Genomic DNA, 25,359 nt, shown 5'->3' on the forward strand with positions numbered 1-25,359 from the left:
TACAACACACACACACACACACACACACAGTTTAAATTACTCCTAAACATTTTGCCATCACACACTCTCCTATACTCCTGGTGGAGACCTGTGCCCAGAAGGGCACTTTTTCTAGTTAATTTCTGCATCTCTTAGGGCCCATTTAACCATATAACGCATTTGGATGGCAAAAATGTCAAATCTGCAAGTTCAGTTTCTTGAATGAGATGTGCTGTGAGTTGAATGAATTCTTAATTCTGTTTCGAACGACACCAACGAAAATCGGGTTATATTTTAGTTTTAAATACCTATTTCTAAGTTTTTAATGAACAATTTCTAAACAGTATTCAGAAAACGAACCATATTCTATGTTTAAATTTACCATTTATATATTTGACAAACAGTTTTCAGAACACCAAACCGTATTCTGAATACTGTTTGTTAAATACGAAATTAGAATTCAAATGGCCGTAAAATACACGGACCAGCTATAGACCTCGTCTCAGATAATCCTATTCAAGAAACTAAAAACACAAAAACAGGCTGCAAAAAGATTCGCTTTTATTGCAAACGAATGTACACGACAGAATACACAAGAAAATGCCCCAGCGGTGATATTAACAGTATAAATACAATAAAGGTGCAATTCTACCATTGAGTGAAAAAATCCACATGCAAACTGTGCATACTAGCTCACATTTCAGAGTTAAAAATTATGTGAGAAATTTAATGACAAAAACCCATGGCAAATGTAAATAAAATACAAAATAAAATAAACACTTTAAAACATCAAAGCCATTTAAAAAAATAAAATGTGACTCATGTCTGCACGCCATTTCTTAACCATACTACACTCTGGGTAGGTGATGACAAATCAATGGTAAATGGGCCATATGGCACACTTTCATGAGAATATAAAAAAAGTCTCTGGTACAGGTTTATAGTACACTACATCCTTTGAATTCGGTGGAATAATGCAGCAACACCATTCAAGATGAGAGTGAAGAACATGCCAGCAAAAGAGCTGGCAACAAAGTCCCCACAGAAAATTAAACCCACCGTTCCACACGATAACTTTCACCTCCACCCCACCACATACCAAAATACCCCGGGACCCATTAACAACACAGTCTGTCTGGAGGCACACCGCCATGGCAACATCCCTAGGTATAAAAGATGTCTTCAGGGGCAGTTCATTGGTGCAGCTTTCACCGCTACAAGGCTGATGGGTGTTGTTCACTAGTGGTCACCAGGTGGCCGAGCGGGTACCGTCACTGCAATGTTGCTGATCTGTTGGTCATAAAGTTCTCCTGCAGCAACACCAGAGAACTTCGGAGCTGTTGGAAAAGGAGGAGAGAGGACTTGGCAAAAAGAAGCTACTGATTTCCTAATTGGACAAGCAGCCTAGAAAAGTGAAGAATTGTATTGTCTGACTATGTATGAATTGAATATGCTAGAAATTAGATAAAACATCTGAAGACTGCTGCTCATAATCCAGTTTAAATATCAAAGTGTAGAAATGGACCCATAAAGGCTTAAATTAACACTGAATTTTGGTACACAGCTTTGAGCTTTATTTCACTTTGTCTGATGCACACAAAAAAAGAGAAAATATCCCAAATAAAAATAAAGCAAATGCTTTTGATTAATCTTAGTGATGTCGTGTCAGACTCACCTGTTCTAAAAGGTTAATGGAGTCCTGGAGGACAGCTTTTAATAGTTCCGTCTCTTCTCTGGTCCTGTGTACATGGGGCTCTCTCTGCACATACTCCGAGGCTAGGCTATGGATGGAGAGATGGAATTATGATCACAAGATATTGATCCCTGAGGGGACTTCAGGTGTCATAGTAGCAACAGAAATACAAATTAAACACAGGAGAGATACAGGGAAGGGTCAAAACCAAACACTGGGTCTATGAATGAGTGAACATTATGTACAATATGAATACATTATGTACAGAGCTTATTACTTACATTATTATTTATTACTACAGTATATGAATCTATTGCCAATGAATGAATGTAGCCAGTCAATGGTATACAGATGAATATGCAGAGGCTACAAATGAGTACCAGATGATGTCTAACAATGAATATACATTATAAATAATTAACAGCACATCAACAGTGAATATGAAAATGTTTGTCAAGTGTCAACAGACCTTCAACAGTGAGTATCTGGATGAATACATGTACAATACAGTGAATCTACAGCAAGTACAGTCTCTCAACAGTTACCGTTAACAGGCATCTGTCAAAGGTCTCTAATTTATCTTAGTAATCCATATAATCACATTATTATATCATAATGTAATGAATAAGGTAAAAGAGAGGTATTTACAAGCAGGAAATGAGTGTTTAAAGAAGAGCAATATAGTGCATTTAACAGAGGGCCGTGTAGGGCAGTGAGAAGGGAAGATCTGAATGAATGTCATGGGTGATTATGTCACATACAAGTCACTTACATATAGCCACATGCTGAGGTTGACAAGCCTCTTTAAAAGTGGCCGTTTCAACATCTGAGTCATAAGATCAAGAGCTTTCTTTAATTATGCCGTTCAAAATACCACAGAACAACCTCACTGCTCTTCCCTGCACTCAGGTGACCATGATTACTACGAATTACCTGAATCAGATTTGTCTTTCTACAGCAGAGAAGATGGCATCAGAGATAAAAGGACCACTTCACCCATTTTAAACCTGGTTTTCATATAGTTGCGCCTCACTATTGTTCATTATAAAGACCAGTACACACCAATGCAACTCCAGGAGTTGCAGCTGGAAGGAGTTGCATTGGTGTGGACTGGCCTTAAGATGGCACTGTTTTTGTCTACTCGCTCTGTGTCTCAGAGGTGGGCTGTGGACAGTCTCCAAATCATTGGTAAGCAGGTTTGGTTATTTCAAAAAGGATTTCAAACTTTGTATTAATGCAAGAACAGTGGCTTCTATTTCAGCATGCTAATTTTCCAGAAGAGAGGGGAGGTATTTTCTATTAGCTTGTAATCCCCATCAATGATGTCATTGGTAGTCAGGTTTCTGAACTATCCATAGTCCAGCAGAGTAGACGTTGTGCCATCATATAATGAGCATTAGTGAGTATGTGGGGCAGTACTGTTATGGTGGCACAATTATTTGCATCGGAACCAATTCAGAATCTGATGTCCATGCAAGCGGCAGTGAGATAAACTGACCTAGCGTCATGCTTCTCCCTTAGTCGGTGCTTGGTGGTCAGGTACATGCGGTGAGCCACGTCTTCCATTGCCCCGAGCTTGACGAATAAACCCAGATTAAGCAGTGTCAGAATCAGCAGGCTGTGGGGAAAAAGGAGAGGAAGCACTGGTTTTAAATACACAAGCTGGTATTGGCCACCAATTGGCTGAAGAAAAGTTTATTATTATTGTAATGAGGTTCATATGTGCAATATTTTCTAATTAGCATATTTTTTAAAAATAATAAAAAAATGGCATTAGCAGGCTGTTGACTTACACGACACTCATCCCAGCCACTATGGTAGTGATGTTCCACCAGCATGGGCCTTTCATTTCTATAGGGCCTGTAACACAAAAAGTCCAAATCGGGTCAGTTAAGGATGTATTGCACCATTTAAGTCATGTTTGTTTAATTGTAGTCAATTAGCAAAACGATGTTTGCATATAACTGAGTGTATGAAAAGGAAACCAAATTGGTACATTTCCAGTTTTGTTGTAAATAATATATTCACCATTTGCAATAAACTGACACTTATCATCCATTTCGTACTAGTTATGTCTTTAAGATTGACCGCTCAATCTCTAGGGGCATTTTGGTCTATCACAGAGTAATTTGAAAAACCCAGAAAAAAACATCCAATAATAATTTGACTGCCTTAGAAATGGAGAAGTAGATTTCAAGTCCGGTAGGGTTGCCCATCCCTTTACTATATATGGCATTAGAGGATCACCTGTCGCACCCGAACGCCGATATACATGTAAACGAAGCGTTAAATAATCACTGTACCAATGTTTGCCTCTCTGTGTTGTTCCAAGTCTGGCCCATACTGCTTAGTGGGCTTCATGTGCTCCTGGGTCGTCCTGCTGTAAGTCCGCCTCCTCCTCCGTAGCCCACCCATCTTCCCAGAGTCTCCACCCCCTTGGTTCATCTCCGCTTCCTCCTCCAGTAGTTCAGATTCTGTTACCATTGCATCACATGCACAACAGAGTCAGTATCATGGCATCAAGGACAGGTGGCACGGTTTCAGTACCCTTGCATCACAAGGTGAGGCATAGGAGTCAGATAAAAGGCCAGAGTCATAAGGGGAAAGAATAAGCCCTTTGCTTTCAAGGTCCCAAAGACCTCCCTCAGGCACACATTTCACAACACAGGACTGTGAAATGTGTATTTAATGGATCATTAAACAGCAAGGAAACCATATAAAATAATGAGGTGGGCAAAACTGTCCAATATAATCTCCTTGTTGGCAAATGCAGCAGAACCACTATCTGAAGCAAGAAGACAATTAATTAGTAAAACATTGGAACAAATCTCATTACTCACCCAGGTGCCTAAAATAATCCTCTAGTCCACTCCAAGAGTTCTTAGTGATAAAGGACTTGATCAGACCCCATGGCTGTTTCTTGTACTTCACATCTGTATAGACCCTAACAGCGGCACAAGATAAGCTCCTGTTACAATTACATACATTTTGTACAACACAATTCGAAAAGGCAACAACGGAATACATTACAATTACAATTACATCCAAAGCACTGCGTTACCTGAGCCGACACTTGCGCTTTGAGTTGCGTATGATGCAGTAGCGATTTTGAGTGTAGAAGTAGTCATGGTAGGGAACATCATGGGTGTACACTTCAGCATCCACAAGGTAATACTGACCCTCCCTGGACTCTTTGTACAAGGTCTGAGAGTAGATAGGTGGAGTTTAAATATACATGGAGCGAGCCACAAATGTATTCAAATGTACTCAAACAACTTTATTGTCCATTTATCTACAGCTGCCATATTCAAAGTGAAGTAACCATACCTGGTTTTCAGTAGCTGTGGAGAACTTCCCAATCAGAGGATTGCTGATCGTTATAGTGTAATTTAGACTCCTCTTCATGTTTCCAGAGGCCTCTCTTTGCCATGGATTAAAGCTTGCATCTTATAACAAGTACATGAAAAAATTATGAACCATACATAATATATCATATCATACATAATAGGATTTCAAAAGCTCTAGCAATTGGCAATCAACAGGTTTGGCAATTGGGTGTTTGCTTTCGTGAGTTGAAGATGACAACAGAGGATTAGCCAGACTTACTGGTGATCTTCCTGACATTCATGAACCTGCGTATGAAGGGAGAGTCTGTGAAGAGCAGCTCAAACATCTTCTCTGCACTGATGTGGAAGACTTTGTTCAGGTAAAGTCTGCCCTGCACCTGGGAGAGACTCACCCGCTCTGGCTCCTCCACTAAGAACACAGAACACAAGAGAAGAAAATGAGAAAATGAATAAATAAAATCTCACACAGACGGACATAAGATCAGTGTAGTCTACAGTTATACGGTGTATATATAGCCTACGTAGTATGCCGTGGCGACGTTTTAGAGGGGGGAAAAAAGCGTGTACCGTCTTCTAACCATTTCATCCATTGACCACAGAGATAATTATGGTATACCATCTGAAAAAATCCTAGGCTACAGCACTGCATAAGATCATTTTGCAACATTATGTTGCAAAATGGTGGTGTAATTCTTACCCTCTTCTGCACTCTCGGAAGCACTGTGCTCAGAGACATCATCCAAGTTGGCGTTGAGGTCTAGAGACAGAGAAGAGCGCTTGGACACCCGCTCTGCGGCAAACCGGTGAAGCGAGGGAGCAGGGCTGCGCTGAGAGTCATCCTGCAGGAGGACCAACATACACATGCATGTGCACAAAATGCCAAAATGAGTTCCATCACAGATTGAGACACTCAAAAGCCACTCCATTTGACACAAGTACATTTCCTCTACATCGTTTATCGTACCATATTGTTAGTGTTCGGGCTCTGTGAACCAATGGGAGACGGCATGTCCTCTCCCTGAGGTGTGGAGGCCTCTAGGGGTCCCAGCTGCTCCAAACCAGGTTGGCGGGAGGAGGTCCGCTCCAGCCTGTCCTCCAGACTGGGCCTCATGGTTGAGCTACAGACAGACATCAATGCAATGTGTGGTTGGTCACATGTAATGTACGTGTGTTCTGTTGATATCCATTTGTGCTAGCATGTCTAGGCTACAAGAACACTCACCTGGTCTGCGTGGATGATTCTGCGGATACCTGTAAGCTCTCCATCTCTTCATGGCTTAGGCCCAGGTCATTGCCATAGTGCTGTTTAACCATCTGCCAAAGCTCCAAGCTAGTCAGAGGCTAAAGGAAGAGAAGGCATTACAATACAGCTACAATACAGCCCCAGGGGTCCTTAGTATTGCACAATTACAGCACAGAGCACTCTATATAAAATTAAAATAAATTCTATTTCTTAAGTCACAGTCTAAGGACTCTTCCTTATTTTTTCCATGCAGCAAGCTTGTCTTTTCATGCCAGTTTTCCACTACAATAACAAAAATATCTTCTAGAGTTCCCCACGGAAACTGCAATCCATACATACTTCTCCAGATATGAAGACATACTTCAACAGATGAGATAATAACCAGTACTGTCACAAACTTGATAGACCAGTGCACTGCATAAACATAGAGTTAATCATTGTCTGTAGAGAGTAGAGAGTCAGACCATTTCACATAACGTATCGTAGTTTCAACTTTCAAGTAAATGTAATAAATGCATATAATACAAATAAAATAGGAGGCACATCTCGATGACGCCATTCAAAACGCAAAGCTGTAGCCACGACTAGGACCCATTTTAATTCAATTTCTTTACAGTCATTGCAGGTGCAACCGCAATGCCATTTAGTTTGCATCTTCAATAAGATTTCAATGCACAAAGAGTAAAAAGAAAGAATTGACCTACATATCAGAATAATGTAAAGGTGGTCTGGTCTACAAGTCAAATTATTAGCAGACACCAGAGCGACGTGCAAAGTTCACGACAGAGCAAAACATGAACCCTAGCTTGTCAAGAAACGCTAGATGCTAAATGGTCATGTAATTAGAGTGCACAGAAAACAATAAGAGACCAAAGAAAACCGTATCCATAACATGAAAAAGTAAGCTAAGCAACAAACAGCTGCATACCAGAATGAGCATCTAAAAACTTAAACAAAAGAACAATAATTTCGAAACCAAATTGAAAGAATAAACTAGCCGCGTGTTTCTCCACTTTAAGCACTACTGGAGCGTATTCAACTATTCATAACATTAAAACCAGAGAATGGCAGACCTGCAAGCGGTGGACGGCTGGACGCGTCTCTCTATCAAAAGTTGCACATTTAGTTTGTGGACTGTGATCCCGATCCGTGCGCACTGCGTTCAGGAAGTAACCGTCCGACAAATTGCGACAATATACTGTAGAAATAATGACTCGTCACCCAGTTTCTATACCGAAATACGTAAATAAAAAGCTTGTCTACTTATTTAAAGTGAGTTTCGATTCGTATTGTTTTGATTTGAGTTGACACACCGCAGCTCAGGTTAAGTTTCAATGTAAATGCAGCCTCTGGAAGCAGAGCTTTCTCGGTGGAGCAGGTATCCTCTGTATGCAAATGTATCCCTCTAGCCACACCTGGTGAGGTCAATGAACTTTTGACAATAGTGTTTTCATTGAGCTAGAGCTAGCCTGTTTGTGTTCTTCAAGTTCAGACCCTAGAGAGTCTCAGCCCCGAAGGTAGCAAGTAGCACAGTAGCCTATGCGTTGAGAATGTTATTATCAGTATAGGCTTGCAGGCTAAGATATTCAAAACGAGTCATTCAAATATTGAGTACACATACATTGGGAACATTAGTATGCAAATCGAGTCATTCAAATACCTACCGTGTATATATATATATATGCAACACACACATACACACACATATAGGATACCCACATACATTGGGAACATGATGAGAATGCATAGGAAGAATAAGCAGCAATAGGTCATTTGAAGACATAACCCGTCACCTTATGCTAAACTTTGCCCTACTTTCCAATGTTTCCATAACGAAATAGAATAAACCCAATGGATGACACCGTTATTGTACTCTGGACCGATGAGATAAGTGCTGCTGTGCGACAGGGTTAAAGTCATATTGTGCACTGGGGGAGAGCTTATTCAGACGAACAGCAATGTTTGTCTATCAGTCATTTTAAAACCTCAGAACAGACCAACGTTAATGTGAGCTGTATATGGGCAGCATGCAGTATAGTCATAATGAGTTGGTGGATCACGTGTTAGTGTGTGTGCAAAATGTCTTGGAGGCTTGGAGGGCTTTACCTTATCCATTAGTGTATTTTGCCACATGCGGAAAATACCCTGGTAGCTTTTTTCCCTTGCTGAGAATGACGTGAAGAACAGCTGAGGGTGAAAATTCAAAGTTATAAAAGACGTAGTAATTGATTCTTGTAATTGATGGTTTTGTTCATTAAACTACAGGACCACTTCATCCATTTTCAACCTACAGTATCTTCGTAAAATTGGTCCTCACTCATTTGTCGGTCTGTGTCTCGAGAGGAGGGCAGTGGATAACCTGCCTACCAGTTTTTTTTTTTTTTAATTGGCCTGCTAACCTTCCAGGCAGGGCCGGTTCTAGGCATAGGCGAACTAGGCGGTCGCCTAGGGCCTCAACCACTGAGGGGGCCTCGTCACAGGGAGAAGTTTTTTTTTTCATGTATCCCTTACATGGGCTACTGGCCACATGTGGCCCCCACCTTAAGATCATCATCAGCTTCTTAATTTTGATCTCAAAGTGCACCAGATTGAAGCATTTTCATGGCAAATTTACAATTTTTATCCGGCGTGGCAAAGCAGGAGGGGGGGGGCCTCTGTATAATATGTTGCCTAGGGCCTCAAAAGGCCTAGAACCGGCACTGATGGTCGGGGGGGTAGGACCAAGGGATTTGGGATTTGTTTATAAACATTTTGGTATTTGTTTATAAACATTTGTGATTTGTTTATAAACATTTGTGATTTATTTATAAACATTTTGGGATTTGTTTATAAACATTTGGGATTTGTAAGTCTCATGGGGGGGGTAGGACCACTACCAGTTGACCTGTAGTAAGTCTCATGGTCGGGGGGGTAGGACCAAGGGATTTGGGATTTGTTTATAAACATTTGTGATTTGTTTATAAACATTTGTGATTTGTTTATAAACATTTTGGGATTTGTTTATAAACATTTGGGATTTGTTTACAAACATTTGGGATTTGTTTATAAACATTTGGGATTTGTAAGTCTCATGGGGGGGGGGGGGGGTAGGACCACTACCAGTTGGTCGGGGGGTAGGACCAAGTCTCATGGGATTTGGGATTTGTTTATAAACATTTTGGTATTTGTTTATAAACATTTGTGATTTGTTTATAAACATATGTGGCCCCCACCTAGCTTCTTAATTTTGATCTCAAAGTGCACCAGATTGAAGCATTTTCATGGCAAATTTACAATTTTTATCCGGCGTGGCAAAGCAGGAGGGGGGGGGGGGCTCTGTATAATATGTTGCCTAGGGCCTCAAAAGGCCTAGAACCGGCACTGCTTCCAGGAAGAGAAAGGCTGTAGTTGGTGTCATTGGTAGGCAGGTTGCTGAACTGTCCATAACCAACCAATGAGACAGAGTTAGTAGTACATGGAACTTGTGCCGGCATCTTATAATGCACATTAGTGAGGAGTCAGATCAATTATACTGCATATGAAGAGAAGGTTGAAAATGGGTGTGCTCCTTTAAGCAAGATTTTCGTAGAAAGAAATTGTAAATGTGATACCTTCTCTGTGCTTGTACAGATCTGGATGGCATTAGGAATCAACCGTGCTGTCTTTTCTCTGCTCATGGCTGTGATGTCTTTCAGAGTTAATATAATCTACAGGACCACAAAAGCACAGAGGTCAAAGGTTGACTGTCAAAAACTGCATGAGATCCACCTACACCTTCATTTCAATTTAGCCCAGAAAGACTTATCTATAGTAGTGTGTTACAAAAGTGTGGGTGCAGCCAGTACAATTTCCTATGATATCTAAAAAACAGCCAGCAGCTCAAATATAAGAACACTATCCAGCTGACAACAGGTCAATCTAAACTCTATGGTAACAGCTTGTTACTGGCAGTACAGTTATTTTAATGCCTCAGTTTTCATCTGGTTAGTGTGCTTATAATTTGTACCATTTCTAGAAATCGTGTACTGTATAGGAAATTCTGTGGCCTGCATCCATCAGGCCATTATCATCCTCAAAATCTGTCCAGAGTAGTTAAAAGGTAACAGGTACGGTTGCCCCCTTTCCATCTCGCCCCACTACTCTACCTAGCTGTAAATAACAAACATAATTCATGTTGATGATTATATAAAAGGTATTATTATATTAATTTATCATTGTTAAGTTCACTCTGTATATTCACGGGCATAATAGCAGATGATGCCTTTACAAAACATTAGCTACATGGAAGAAATGTGTTTAATAAAACGAAATGAACTGCTAGAAGGTCCTAAATTAACTTAATTAAGCAGTCACCGTCTCTGTGTCATGTTATTCTTAAGAGTATAGAGATCGACTACTATACAATCAAATAAATCTGTATACAAGATCATTTCAGATTTCAGAGAGGGAGGGAAATACTAAATTAACTGTTAACTACATTAAAACATTTCGTGGGGCGAGTTGGTAAAGGGGCGAGTCGTTTGGTATTCAGTTAAAATAATAGTACAGCAAATAATAGTACATGTTGTGCACTACCGTTGCAATTTCCAAGCCCTGTTTCCCAAGTTACTGTACCTTTGTTCCCCAGAATACATTGCTGTAGAAGCAGAGGCAGTTTTCTGAGAGGTAGAGCCGTCCCTGTAGGAGAATTTCTCGCTGTAAGGCACACCCGTGGTCTGAAGATAACAGGTAGGACAGGTGAGAAAAGTAGATGACCCTTACAAACAAGTGTACTTGTTTAGGATAAATAGGGCGATACAGAAAGACTAATGACCAATGAGGCATCTGCGCCATGCAATACATTCTTAGCTGACTAATAGTCAATTATTTTACCAATCAATACGTAATTTTGCAGACATCGAATGAAGTTATTATGTGGTTGATAACACAATCCCTAATTTATACTCCTTTCAACAACCACTATGTTGATATCATAGTAGCAGGGCCGGTTCTAGGCATAGGCGAACTAGGCGGTCGCCTAGGGCCTCAACCACTGAGGGGGCCTCGTCACAGGGAGAAGATTTTTTTTTTTTCATGTATCCCTTACATGGGCTACTGGCCACATGTGGCCCCCACCTAGCTTCTTAATTTTGATCTCAAAGTGCACCAGATTGAAGCATTTTCATGGCAAATTTACAATTTTTATCCGGCGTGGCAAAGCAGGAGGGGGGGGGCGCCTCTGTATAATATGTTGCCTAGGGCCTCAAAAGGCCTAGAACCGGCACTGATGGTCGGGGGGGTAGGACCAAGGGATTTGGGATTTGTTTATAAACATTTTGGTATTTGTTTATAAACATTTGTGATTTGTTTATGAACATTTTTGATTTGTTTATAAACATTTTGGGATTTGTTTATAAACATTTTGGGATTTGTTTATAAACATTTGGGATTTGTTTACAAACATTTGGGATTTGTTTATAAACATTTGGGATTTGTAAGTCTCATGGGGGGGTAGGACCACTACCAGTTTACCTGTAGTAAGTCTCATGGTCGGGGGGGTAGGACCAAGGGATTTGGGATTTGTTTATAAACATTTTGGTATTTGTTTATAAACATTTGTGATTTGTTTATAAACATTTGTGATTTGTTTATAAACATTTGTGATTTGTTTATAAACATTTTGGGCTCTGTATAATATGTTGCCTAGGGCCTCAAAAGGCCTAGAACCGGCACTGCATAGTAGCCATGGCACATTCCTGGTATTTATAATATTTACTTTTTAATACAGCTTAGTCTCGTGAAACAAACAAGCATCTCCTTTGACACCACAAGACTGTTACTCACCCATTATTAATCTCTCTGACTCTGGAAGATCTTTGAATATCTTCTTGAACTCCTCACATCTCTGTTTGTAGGTAGTGGGAGGGGCTTGGGGAGCTGCCAGGCACTGCCCTTGAAAGTCAGAGGCCTGACGTACAAAAATTGAGACATTAGTATTTGTGAAGTCATCCAAATGTCATATTTTAGACTAACTGAATCAACCACGACCACGGTTGTTTATAACTTTGAAAACATACACCAAGTCATTGTAGAAACTGCAGTGTGTTTGTGTTTGTGTGTTTCTCACTGTACACTAAATCCCTTGGCACGATCATCTCTGCTCACAATAGACAGTAGACTTAGATAGCATTTGATACAGACTTATAGCATGTTATGTAGACATCACTAGAATTGCATTGTATGTAGTCACTTCATAGTAGGCCTACATATGTATAGCATAGTATTATGTATAGTTTATATTGTATAGTTTCATTATATAGATATTCCACTGTCCACTGTTCTTAGCTTACGCATGTTTCATGATAACTACTACTTTATGTGATGTATTGCCATGCTTTTTGAGATAATGCCAGGGACCCCCATAAGAGAAGAGTTTTACGGCTCTAGCAGTGATTCTTAACCTGTTTAATTTCACGGACCCCCATTTAATGGCATTTCTATCTCTGGGATCACCAATTTATATTGTAAAATTATTATTCAAATGAGGAATGGAATAATCACTAACTAGATAATAATTGATAGTTGCCTAGACCTCAGTGTGAATGTACTGGGAAAATATTCAAATTTTCTTGAGGTCAAGCTCAGAAACTTCATAATAAATACATAATTTCAAGGTTTCAACATTGTGCTGTGTTTGCCAGATAAGACAATGATCTAACTTTATTAAATGAGAAGTTTACCTCACTATCCTCAGAGGAGCTCCACCTTGTTTCCCCCATGGATATTGTCTCCTCTGTGACGGTAACATCATCATTGGCCATGTTGGATACCTGGTCCACCTGGGCTTCTGCACTGCTTTAAAAGATAAATGATTGATTTTAGTGATCTTGCATGAAGATTTATAGCCTAAATTATATATCTCCAATATTCAACATAATATTCAAATACAGTGAGGCCTTAATGGAGAGAAAATAAGTGACATTTGAATAAATAAATAGGTCAAATGGGGATTGCTCAGCTTCAACACAGTGGAAGACAATAACTGGAGAATAGAACTGGTTTGTCTTGTGGAGCAACCCTGGGGAAATTGTTGCCTAGAGACAACTTGACAAGTCAGCCTTCATCGTCACCGACACACACTGTAGGCCGGGTGTAGGCCACGTAACTGGGAACTAGCAGCCGCACCGGCAGCGCAAGATATAGTTTTAAAGCACGGAAAGCAGTAATAATGTAGACCAGTGGCTCCCAAACTTTTCAGGTCCAGAGTCGAGATGAAAATCTGATGAAAATAGCAGATCTACTCACTGTACACTGTGTAGCCGTAGGGCAGTGGTTCCCAAACGTTTTCATGTCAAGGACCCCCACATTGACACTAATATGCCAGGGACCCCCATAAGAGAAGGTTTTTACGGCTCTAGCAGTGATTCTCAACCAGTTTAATTTCAAGGACCCCCAGTGTGATATGCACGGACGGACCCCCATTTAATTGCATTTCCATCTCTGAGCTCCCAATGTATATTGTAAATCAATGTTAATTTAACTCTGAGTGTATACAAGTACAAGTGGAACCAAATGGACGCTCAACGGTTCCATTTGTACGCTCAGAGTTACAGACCCATTTGGGTCCATACTATCTTTAGCTGGGGTCCCCCTGGGAACTCCCTCATGGACCCCTGGAGGTCCCCGGACCCCACTTTTGGAACCACTGGTGTCGTGTAGGCCTGCCCCCCCCACCCCCCCTCCCCCTCTCTCTCTCTCTCTCAATTCAATTCAATTCAAAGGGCTTTATTGGCACGAGAAAACATACGTTTACATTGCCAAAGCAGAAAGAACAATACAACAATACAGCAATACAATCAAAACAAAAATTATGTACTTTGAAGGTCAGAATCTTCAATAGATCAACTTCTGTGTACCAAGATAACTCGATGCAGGTATAGTGCAGGAATATACACAATTATTAGTCTTTAGGGTGGTTGTGTTCCATTTGATATCCTTCTCCTATCACAGCAACTCACAAATCTTGCTGCTGTGTTTGCACATTGTTGTACTTCGCCCAGCAGATATGGGAGTTTTTTGTCATTGGTCATGTTTTCAAAATCTCCGTGTGTGGTTGTAATCTGTGGGAAGTATGTGTCTCTGATGTCTTGGTACAATGGGCAGATGGTTAGGAAGTGTAGCTCGGTTTCCACTTCGTTTAGTGTGCAGTGGGTGCATAGTCTGTCTTCTCTCGGGATACAGGTCTGCCTATGACGGCCTTTCTCGATCGCGAGACTGTGCTCACTGAGTCTGTACCTAGTTAAGATTTTTCTTTGTTTTGGGTCGGTCACGGTGCTCAGGTATTCTGCCACTGTGTATTCTCTGTTTAGGGCCAGATAGCATTCTAGTTTACTCTGCTTTTGTGTTGCTTCTTTCCAATGTGTCAGATAGTTTTCCCTTTGCTGTTTTATAATTTGGTTTAGTCCAATGGGTTTTCTATCTCGTGGCTCTGTTTGTGTTTGTGCCCGGAGTTCCAGGGCCAGCTGGCTGAGGGGGCATCTCTCTAGAGTTTCACTGTGAGTGAGTGCCTTGTTATGGAGTGCATCTAGGTCACTTTCTTTTAGGTGGTTGTAGAACTTAAGTGCTCTCTTTTTTATTTTGATTATGAGTGGGTATCGTCCTAATTCTGCCCTGCATGCATTATTTGGTGTTTTTCGCTGGGTACGGAGAATGGATTTGCAGAATTCTGTGTGTAGGGTCTCATTAGAGACACAGCACTACCCCTCTCTCTGTTTCTGGCGCCCCCTACTGCTATTAATAAGTCACATACTCGTGCTCATTCAGGTACACAAACAGGTACACAAACAAACAGGTACACACGGACATTGCTGGTTGTAGGAGTGGTTGCACCACTCAAAAATACTTTAAATACTTTACACTTTATGCACAATGAATTGAGAATATATGAAAGTTTCACTTTTTCAATTTTATTACGGAAGAAAATGACATGGGATGGACCTGTGCGTGTGAGTGTGGACTACAGCCACCAGAAGACTCACAAAGTCACAAATAGGAGAAGATGGTCATCATCTAGCCCTGGTCCAATGCATGGACCAGGGCTAGTCATCATCGGACACGATGGACAACCACAAGCAGGCGTGTGTGTACATGGGAAAAGAATATCGGGATATTTTTACTCTAGTTGTGACCCAAATTGGTCCCTGATTGACCCATTTGTGGGAAACAGTGATGTACTGTACGCTACGCCAATATTACGTGCTACAACTTCATAAGGTTTAAGCCTGCGTCCTGATAAGGAGCCTGAACTATTGGGGTTATGGATCAGATCACTCAGTAGAGGACACTTCGTGCACTGCGCATGCACCACGTACGCTTCTGACAGTGAATGACAGTGGCACACCCACGTGGTTAGAAAGCGTTAAGTTGATAATTCAATTGTAACGTACCTAATACAGGCGGCTGGATCCATGATTGCCTTATCCAGTTGAGTTTTATCCGTCCGCAATGAAAACAGGGAAACACTGCCTAGCTGGTCCACAAAGCAAAGTTTCAATAACCTCGCAGTTAGTTTCAAACCTTGACTGTTCAGTCACGAAACTCGTCTTGACTTAAGGCGTCTTCTTTGTGCTGTCCATACTAAGTGGGCTAACCTGGTGAAACAGGTAGGTCCAGCGGACATCTCACTCAGCTAACCAACTGCAGGTGAAGTTGAACACGCCTGGGAGTTGTCACCTCCTCTTTGATTTGCTCTTTTGCATATTTAATGGTTAATCAAGGGGTAACTAAAAATAACCTTTAGGCGTTCTAGGGGGTGAAACAAAAAACAAACAAACTGTTTCAAAGCACCATAAGTCATAACTCACAAGTGATGTCTAGTTCCCTACTTGCAAAAATCTAATGATAATTTGAGGATTCACATTGTACTGCTTGAAATTAGTTGTGATCGTGTGTGTAGAGTAGGCTACTTGACATACTATATCATATCTATAGGGACCATACTACTTTGATTTGCTAAATGCATTAAATAATATATCAAAAGTTTGCCTTCTAAGGATAATTCTCTATCAACATACTGTAGCAGCATCCAGGAAGGGCAACTGAACATTCCACAGTGACATGCAGCAGAGAGACCAGTTGAGCAAGATGAGTGAAAACACTACAACATGAAAACAATGAGGCTATACAGATTTTCCCACCCGGTTTATTCTTTGGGAGTCGCATCATTTGTGGACAATCGAGGGCCAGAGCCCGACTCTTTACACATTCACACAGCAAGTACACAATACAGCACAGCTCGAAACAGAACCATAAAAACTAAACATGAAAAGGACAAAGAACAAAAGCATTCATGTCAAAATGCTGGCAATAAATAATGACTGAATCTTATTAAATCCGTCCCCAATACTCTTCTGTACAGATGGTCTTTGAACAACGATAACATCAAATTAAGTCTCCGAGAAGACCTACACAGCTACAGACAAAAATCATGTAAACGGAGCAGGACATGGCAGGGTAATGTGATCTCTCTCTCTCTCTCTCACATGCACGCGCACACACACACACACACACACACACAAGCATGCAGAGGATCCAGAGTAGACCTGTGTGAGGCAACATAATGAATACAGTACATCTTTCTCTTTTTTCCTCCACATGATAATACAATGATACACACACACACACAGAGATTGGCAGAGCACTGGTATAGGGAACACAAAGTGGCGGAATGTGGTCCTGCATTGGAGGGGTCTGAGATGACAGTGGAAGGGCGAGGGGTGAAAGAAAGCCTATTCCTCAAGTGTGCGGAAGGAGTTCTGCATGTCCTCCAGCAGCTGGGCATAATCTGCCTTGATCTTCACTTCGCCGTCCTTGACAGGGTCCTGTAGAAACAAGGAGAAACAAGTTATGTTAATGTGCATTGCAAACCTGGGTGAAATGTCTTTGTGTGACACACCAGTGGCGGAAGGTTCTTATAACGGCAGTGGGTTCATGCAGCCACGCCACGCCACGCCCCCCACCCCCATTTTGCCAAAATGCCAGTGGGTTCATTTGCGCCTCTGAACCCACGGAGTTGACGCCACTGTGACACACTGTCCATCGTGACCCAGGAGGACTTCCTCCTCTGCAGTTTGCAATGGTTTCTCATATGACACACACACACACACACACACACACACGCACACACCTTGAACTTCATGGTGCTAATCCTGTAGAGAACATCTCCCATGTGCTCTTTGATCATGGCCCAGGTTATCCTATTGTCACTCTGCGCTGTGGCCTCCACTGCATGCCGTGCCATGTCATAAAAGGCTATCATGTTAGACAGAATACCCACTGTCTTATAGAATGGACAGAACCTGAAGAGATGCAAAAGAAATAAGGGAGAGGGGGGGGAATAATTCAAGTCAGTGGCACATTAAAGCAATTCCATAGGTAGATGAGTGAAGTGATTTGGCCAGTGGGTATACCGGTAAGTGATTGTGCGTGACATTACCTGTCGTATGGTGTGTAACCGTTCTGCTGCAGGAAGTCGTCTTTGATCAGCTTGGCAACCTCCAGAGTAATCTTATCTGATTCTGCCAGTGAAGCCTGTAAGAATATCAAACTGTCATCAAACTCATCTTGTGCTGTGGATTCGTCTCAAGCACTTTCTGACTCTTGTTCTTAAAAGGTGCTATACAAATAATTATTATAATATATTTTCTGTCTATTAACCGCTTCTCCTTTCACTCACCTTTCCAACCAACTGTACAATCTCAGCCAGGTCCTCCTCTTCCTGCAGAATCTCCTTAGACTTGGTACGGAGAGGCACAAACTCAGGGAAGTGCTTGTCGTAGTACTCATCCAGAGCACGTGTGTATTTGCTGTAGCTGATCAACCAGTTGACGGAGGGGAAGTGCTTCCTTTGAGCCAGCTTCTTATCAAGACCCCAGAACACCTGTAAATTGAAGACACGTGAGATAAGATAACATTAAACATAGGATGCCTTTGTACGACACTGAATTCTTGTTGGACGTTAAAGAATTCATCTGAACATTTGAGCACAATAAGAACTTGATTACACCTCAAATTAAGGAAATGTGGTTAATAAAAAGGTCATAACATTGCTTCCTAAAGAATGACCTAACATTGTATTACCAGATTGCAGCCATAATTTATTCCCAGTAGTCTTTGTGTGTTCGTAAAAGTGTCGAATATGTAATTGGAATATTATTTACCTGCACAATACCCAGAGTGGCCGAAGTCACAGGGTCAGAGAAATCTCCACCAGGAGGTGACACACTGAAGAGAAACCAAACATCACTTTACCATTTTTGTCACTGTCCAGAAATAAGAGCATTGACTCCCCCTAGTGGTAAAGAGATACTCACGCTCCAACGATGCTGACACTGCCCTCTCTCTCAGGGTTACCTAGACACTTCACTCTTCCAGCACGCTCGTAGAAAGAAGCCAGACGGGCTCCCAGGTAGGCAGGATAGCCACTGTCTATTGGCAAAATGTTATTATTAAATATAATTCTCATTCAACAAGCCACAAATTAGCTTGACTGACATTTGTGCTCTTATGTTATTTTGAGATAAAATACATCCCTCGTAGGTTTGAGGGATGTCTTTCTTATCCCCAAGACCCCAATACTGTATTGTCCATTATTGTCCACACTTACCTGCAGGCATCTCAGCCAGACGGCCAGATATCTCCCTGAGAGCCTCAGCCCAACGAGACGTAGAGTCAGCCATCATGCTCACATGGTACCCCATGTCTCTGAAGTACTCGGACAACGTGATCCCTGACAAGACATGCTCCGTTAGCACACAATCCATCCGAGGGATCTCACAATGCATTCAATCTGTGGTAAGTGTGGTTGTCATTGATTATATTCTAAACGTGGCAGGTCATCGTTTCCCCTATTACTTTGTTGCTTTATTGTTCGTTGATTGATTGGTTTTATATATTTTGACATTTCACTAGAGGATACGCCCCTTGAGATGCAGCATCTTGTTTTCAAGGGGGCCCTCGAAAACTTGGTGCTTTCACTGCTTTGAGTTCTGCGATTAGCTAGAGTATTTTTTAGTACTATGATTAAATCAAGAGCATTTTCTAAACTAAGTAGGCAATCAAAATGGATAACCCTGGATCAAGTAGGGTCAGCTGGTGTCTTGTTAGCTTGACAGATATACCTGTATAGATGGAAGCTTCTCTGGCAGCCACAGGCATATTGGAAGTATTGGCCACAAGCACCGTTCTTTTCATGATGCTCTCAGTCTTGCCGTCCACCTCCATTGTCAGCTGATGGGTCAGACATGCTGTCAATCACTCTGAACAACAATAGGAAAGCAACTGCTATGTAAAAAGGTCATGAGGTGACTACAACCACACACCTCAGGAAAGTCTCGCAGTACTTCTGACATCTCATTACCACGTTCCCCGCAGCCCACATAGACAATGACGTCACTGTTGGAGTACTTGGACAGGGACTGGGAGATGACGGTTTTGCCACAGCCAAAAGCTCCTGGGATGGCTGTGGTGCCTCCCTGAACACACCTTCACAGACACAGAAGTAGGGGGAAATATTTCAAATGAGATATATTGCATTGATTCGGAGCCGAGCTACCGCAAGCGTATGAGACACAGTGGTATCGCTCTGTGAAGGGACAAATTGGAAGAGGACAAACTTACGGGAAGAGGGCATCCAGTACCCTCTGTCCTGTCAGCAGTGGGTGATTGGCAGGCAGTTTCTCTGTTACAGGACGAATCTGTCTGACAGGCCACACCTGTATCATGGTAAACTTTTCTTTCACGCCTTCGAACTCCAGCTCCATCACCACATCCTGACACACATGCACACGCACAAGAATGAGCACAGACACATAATATACCAGCAGCATTAACACAAAAGAGAAAGTAGTGGTATGTCATAGGAACTCACATTGACGTTGTAGTTTCCAGGGGGAGCCACGTAAGTCACAGTGCCTCTGTTTCTTGGTGGTAGCATGATCTTGTGCTTGATGAGAGAGTTCTCAAACACCACCCCATAGATGTCTCCTCCTGTGATGTGACTGCCAACCTGATAGTAGGAAAGAAGGAAAGCACAGAAGGTCACAAAGTCATTGTACAAGCCAGATTCAATATCTGAATGGAAACCAAATGTTATTTCTGCATAGAATACAACCATACCCGCATGCTCTTGCCGGGAGTAAACTCCCATTGAATATCTCGATTGAGGGCTCCTATATTCACACCGCGTGGGATGTAGATGCTTTGTGTCATGTCATTGATATCCTTCAGGGGCCGCTGGATACCATCAAAGATGGAACCCATGCATCCGGGGCCCAACTCCACGGAGAGAGGCTTCCCTGTACGCAGCACAGGGTCTCCCACACTTACACCAGCTGCAGCACAGCTTAGGAAAACACAACCTGCAGAATAATTATATCCCAAATAGCTAACGTGATCTGCTATGCCTATGCAATCTCGATAAATGTTCTAATAGTTGCATATTTTTGAGGGCCCTCCTATATACAGGTTTAATGTTTGTATTTAGTTCAATGTTTGTTTTAAAAACGCCAAAGTTTACGTCATGTTGTCCCCAACACAAACATTAAATGCCATTAACAATAAAGAGAATGTAATGTTTGTTTTACATCCCCTAATCAACATGAGTTAGAATATATTAGTGCCCCTCACTTCACACGGGTGTGATTTTTCACTTTTGGTGGATAATTAATGAGACAATCAAATTTCCAGAGCCTTAACTGCTGCTGTAAAACAGTCACCGCCATGAGCCAGAGCCAATATGAAGGCAAAGGACAGAAGGCTGAGAAAAACAAATAAATGGAAGGAAGAGCTTTGAGCTTGAAACGCCACAATAACAACTGTAAAGCATCAGTCGCATTGGAGCCTTCAGTGTGCAAGCGTTTTTATTTTTCTCTACTTTTTTCTCGGCACATGCCAAAGCTTTGTTTGGGGATGTGCATGTCGTTTCCCTTTTTTCAAAGAACAGAAGGCTGCAAGTGTCATAACAATACTGCCAGACAAAAAGATACATGTCTCCTCGTAGACCTGGATGGTGGCCATGTCTCCCTCCAGCCTGATGATCTCTCCTACCAGCTCACAGTGGCCCACACGAACCAGCTCGTACATGGCTGCTCCCGCCATGGCCGTGGCTGTGACCACTAGAGAAAACAGGACAAACAACCAGCCAATGAGCCTACTTACTGCAATGGTGAACTGAAAGTTAATTTTCCTCAAAGAACAATGACCAATTTTCCCTTATTCATATTATTGTTGCAATATATTTCCCACCATGTATTATGTACTTAATAATTATAAACAAAAAAAGCAGACCAGTGTAATCTCCATCAGTTCCACACATTGTTATCTGAAATCTGTTGTGAAACGATTAAAAGATGGACAAAGAATTAATGGAACTAGTGTTAACCTGGTCCGGACACTCCATGGACGTATCCAAACTCGCTCTCTCTCTCCTCATCTCGGATCTTGGGCAGCTTGGACATGTCCATCTTAACTGGCTAATCTTTGACTGGGAATAGAAGAACAAAAATATGTCGTAATAGAAGCATTATGAAATAGAGGAATACATAATGTTACTGGAGTTCAAATAAAGAGATTTGGTTGCCATTCCTTTACTTATTTATTGGCGTTTTAATTTCATGTCCTTTTAATCTGTGCAATGAGTGCAACAATTGTATTTATCTCCATGTCTAAACTTTAAACTGATACCCAATTTAGGGCTGGGTATCATGGGCAATGTTTCAATACCAGTCTTCAGAAAACTATAAAAGTGTATCATTATTTTTGTAACAGGCTTTTCTAAATATACATCTAAATATGATCCTAGATTACTATTGCTAGATTACTTGCATACTGTAAATAGCTCTGGATTAAGAGCGATGGCTAAATGCCTAAATTGTAAATGCAACCAATTAATCAATATTTTCTTCTACATTTTATTATTAAACTAATATTACTATTGCTACAAGGCCAATACTGTAATTTACTGCAGACTTGTCTTTACGTTTTATCATCATCCACGCTAAACTAAATCATAGTTGGCATGGCCAGACAATATCAAGGCCATTTCTTTCCCGCACTGACAGATTAATCTGGTTTTCAAGGCTAACTAAATCAAAACATTTAATGAATTGCATTCATGGATATCACAATCACTTTAACAGTCTGTATGCGTCTTATCTTTTGCCCACATAGTGATATTGAGGAGGTTAGCTAAAATCATGAATTGTCACTTCAACATCCGATCTCAGCATTAGGGAGTCAAAAGTAGGACACTAATACAGCACCACCACTCCTCGTGCCTGCTTCGGCTACGTGTCCAGTCCTCCAGGGCTTGTAGTAGTCAGTGTGACGCAGCATGCTAACATTAGAAGGGAATCCCACACTAGCAGCACTGAGGGTACACTATGCTGATGGATTGGATGCCTCATCTTTCTCCTTCACATACACAGCATGTAGTACACAGCATATACAATACATTTTAAATAATGTAATGCTCTTTTGTTCTTACACATTTACCCTCTCACACTGATCCAATCATTTACACTATCATACCCACACAAGCTGTGCATTCAGCAGTTGCTGAAGTCTATTCTGTTGCTAGTCGTGAGTCGTGACAGAATTCAAGCCTGGCTGACTTACAGGCAACTGACGGCAGGTGCTGCACTGCTGCGACAGCATCAAAAACCACTTTCATCCTATGATGCTTACTGTAGCTATAGAGACGCATTGAATACAAATGTTGCACTCATTGTCTCTGTACTGAGAAACACACACAGCATGTGTGCACTGCACTAGTCTTGTGCCCTTGTCCTTCCTTCCCACTACTCCCCTTTACGCTAGCTTGAACCATCTGTGCAGGAATAAAGAAGCTCCATCAATAGGTCTCTCCTAGGCTGGAACTACAAGGGTTCTTTGTTTTAAAAGACATCTAAAAGCTGCATGCGTGATGATCGTCATAGTTGTAGTGCAACAACAATGATCAATAAAAAACATGGACCTTGGGTAGCTTAAATTGGGTTGCCTTACTTTGTCATTCATTATGCTTTTTCTCGATTTCACAAGGGGAAAGAAATAATAAAAAATAGAAAGGCGGTCTCATTCACTGCTGCCGTTTTCCCCCCCCTTTATCTTCTTCATACATACTCAGTGTAGTGTTTTGTATTTGTTGTGTTAACTACACAGCGTTACTCTATGGCTTATTATTACATAAGCGCCATTCTTTTTACAGGCACAAACGTTGTTATAAACTTTCTTAGATCATAACTCTTGGCACAATCATTTTGCCTGATACTATTTTCCATCTAAATGAGGTTCATGGTGAGAACCTATAGACATTATAAGACTTCATCACATGATACTGGCACATGACTGGCTGACTGCAACGAACCCGATTGAGGAAGTGGAAAGATGTAGTGGACTCAAACTGGGAAGTCCAAGGAGCATGTGTGTGTGTGTGTGTGTGTGTGTGTGTGTGTGTGTGTGTGTGTGTGTGTGTGTGTGTGTGTGTGTGTGTGTGTGTAAAAAAAACCCCCATAACTATTTTTTGGAGAAAAAAAATGGGGCTTACTCATCTTGCCCTTTTGTATAGCACGAATACTATTTTGTCTCCGTTGCAATTTACAATTTGATCAACAAGGAGTATAGAAATGAAAGGTGCTTATTGTTTCCTTTCCTAGAGACCAGATGGCCCAGAACAGACCCTTTAATTGCTGCCCTACATGCCAGCTTGCATAAAGGGCAGTAAGTAAGTAAGACCGTAAGAGACCGGATATAATTGAGAATTGTTAGGCCTTTGCAAATCTATTGACATTTTATAAATGACAGACTGCACCGCACTGAAGCAGACATTGAGGTGCACTGGTGCAGTGATCAGAGCCCACGCGAGAACGTTACACAAACATGTTGCATATAAGTGAGATGGGACAGCAGCAACATCATCATCCATTCCTGACATGCTGATGTTAATTGTTAAATAACCTCTGAACCACAACCTGGCTGATCACATGACACTAAAACGATAACATTATGTCACTGACTGAGTCAAATGCAGATATAAAGCACAAACGTTATAAAGAGAATGGCAGTGCCATGGTATATTAATATTAGATACACGTGTCAAATGCGTAATCATGACCGTAAAATGCAAAACGTTAGGTTAAGTAAAACAAAATACATTTTGTTCTAGTGACACAGCGTTTACAGCTCACAACACATACTGGCTCTGCACAATTACAACGTTATACCTGACTTATTTATAAATCATCATTTTACAGTATGTGATATAGCATTAGGCTACTTATATACATACATATGACAGGCATACATACTAAACAAACATATGGCCTTGGCCTTGCAGAACATATCGCTGGCTCTGCCATTTTGGCGCATTTGGATGTATTAAAATCACGATCAACCGACGCCATTATTATCATATCTACTCAAACAACATGGCACAATAAAAAAAAACACAGTGGTTGATATGAACGTCATTACCTTGTGAAAATGACTGTGGTTAAGTGGTGTGTTGGCGCTGCCGCCTCGTCGAGAGAAATGAGTGAGAGGAGAGATGCGATGCGTGACAGTGGATGGTCAGCTGACTTCATTCACTTGACTTCTGCTGCTGCACCAACCGCTGCAACTGCTGCCATTCTGGCTCCTGCCGCAAAGATTGTATGGAAGACATGAGCATGTCCTCTCCGTGTGACTGTTTGAGTCCAGGACAGGTTCAAACATATTAACTTTTTATTTTCTCATTCGTGTTGAGGTATTTACTAGTGGAATAATGTACATATACACCGTGTCTTTTCCAAACTTCTCCGGTTACCCTTACCTAAGAATCTGAACGCCCGGGCTATAGCCTCTCATCTTTTAGTCAGATGATCATCTTTGCACTGACGTTAGATCCAAAATGGGGGTAGGGGGGTGGGTGGTTTCATTAATTTTTTTTGTGTTTTTTTTTTCTTCATTTGAATCCATGTCATAACAGATAGATATGAAACGTTTGAAAACAATAATGGATCTTGCCAAAAGTGTGTTTATGTTATTTATCTCTGGGGAATGGGGTTTCTTTCTTTCCTTTTAATTTCTTAATTTCCTCCCTCCCT

At 41.3% G+C, this 25,359-nt stretch overlaps 2 protein-coding genes across 4 annotated transcripts; both read right to left on the reverse strand.

The window, feature by feature from the left end:
- Positions 1 to 523: 523 nt before the first annotated feature.
- On the reverse strand, positions 524 to 15,828 carry gramd1c (GRAM domain containing 1c). Of its 3 annotated transcripts, none has more exons than XM_080794205.1 (18): positions 15,667 to 15,828; positions 12,961 to 13,067; positions 12,065 to 12,188; positions 10,856 to 10,956; positions 9,853 to 9,948; positions 8,369 to 8,449; positions 6,242 to 6,360; positions 5,984 to 6,137; positions 5,717 to 5,858; positions 5,279 to 5,428; positions 5,000 to 5,118; positions 4,734 to 4,876; positions 4,513 to 4,616; positions 3,976 to 4,146; positions 3,466 to 3,532; positions 3,171 to 3,290; positions 1,655 to 1,760; positions 524 to 1,316 (listed from the first exon to the last, which is right to left on the reverse strand). In XM_080794205.1, exons 2-18 carry the CDS (start codon positions 13,039 to 13,041, stop codon positions 1,251 to 1,253), a joined length of 1,944 nt encoding a protein of 647 aa, XP_080650331.1. In that variant the 5' UTR covers positions 13,042 to 13,067; positions 15,667 to 15,828; the 3' UTR covers positions 524 to 1,250. The 3 variants fall into 3 exon arrangements, with proteins under 3 accessions (XP_080650331.1, XP_080650330.1, XP_080650329.1); XM_080794204.1 differs by having other exon boundaries at positions 12,961 to 13,072; XM_080794203.1 differs by having other exon boundaries at positions 12,961 to 13,075.
- A 575-nt stretch (positions 15,829 to 16,403) lies between these two features.
- Positions 16,404 to 24,908, reverse strand: atp6v1ab (ATPase H+ transporting V1 subunit Ab). The gene is made up of 15 exons (XM_080794151.1): positions 24,749 to 24,908; positions 21,660 to 21,761; positions 21,265 to 21,393; positions 20,396 to 20,610; positions 20,148 to 20,285; positions 19,898 to 20,049; positions 19,600 to 19,762; positions 19,399 to 19,507; positions 18,885 to 19,007; positions 18,592 to 18,706; positions 18,439 to 18,502; positions 17,955 to 18,158; positions 17,715 to 17,809; positions 17,406 to 17,577; positions 16,404 to 17,100 (listed from the first exon to the last, which is right to left on the reverse strand). Exons 2-15 carry the CDS (start codon positions 21,739 to 21,741, stop codon positions 17,008 to 17,010), a joined length of 1,854 nt encoding a protein of 617 aa, XP_080650277.1. The 5' UTR covers positions 21,742 to 21,761; positions 24,749 to 24,908; the 3' UTR covers positions 16,404 to 17,007.
- Positions 24,909 to 25,359: the final 451 nt, after the last annotated feature.

Source organism: Protomyctophum bolini (genome assembly GCF_963924005.1).
Source record: "Protomyctophum bolini genome assembly, chromosome: 21".
Lineage (NCBI taxonomy): Eukaryota > Metazoa > Chordata > Actinopteri > Myctophiformes > Myctophidae > Protomyctophum > Protomyctophum bolini.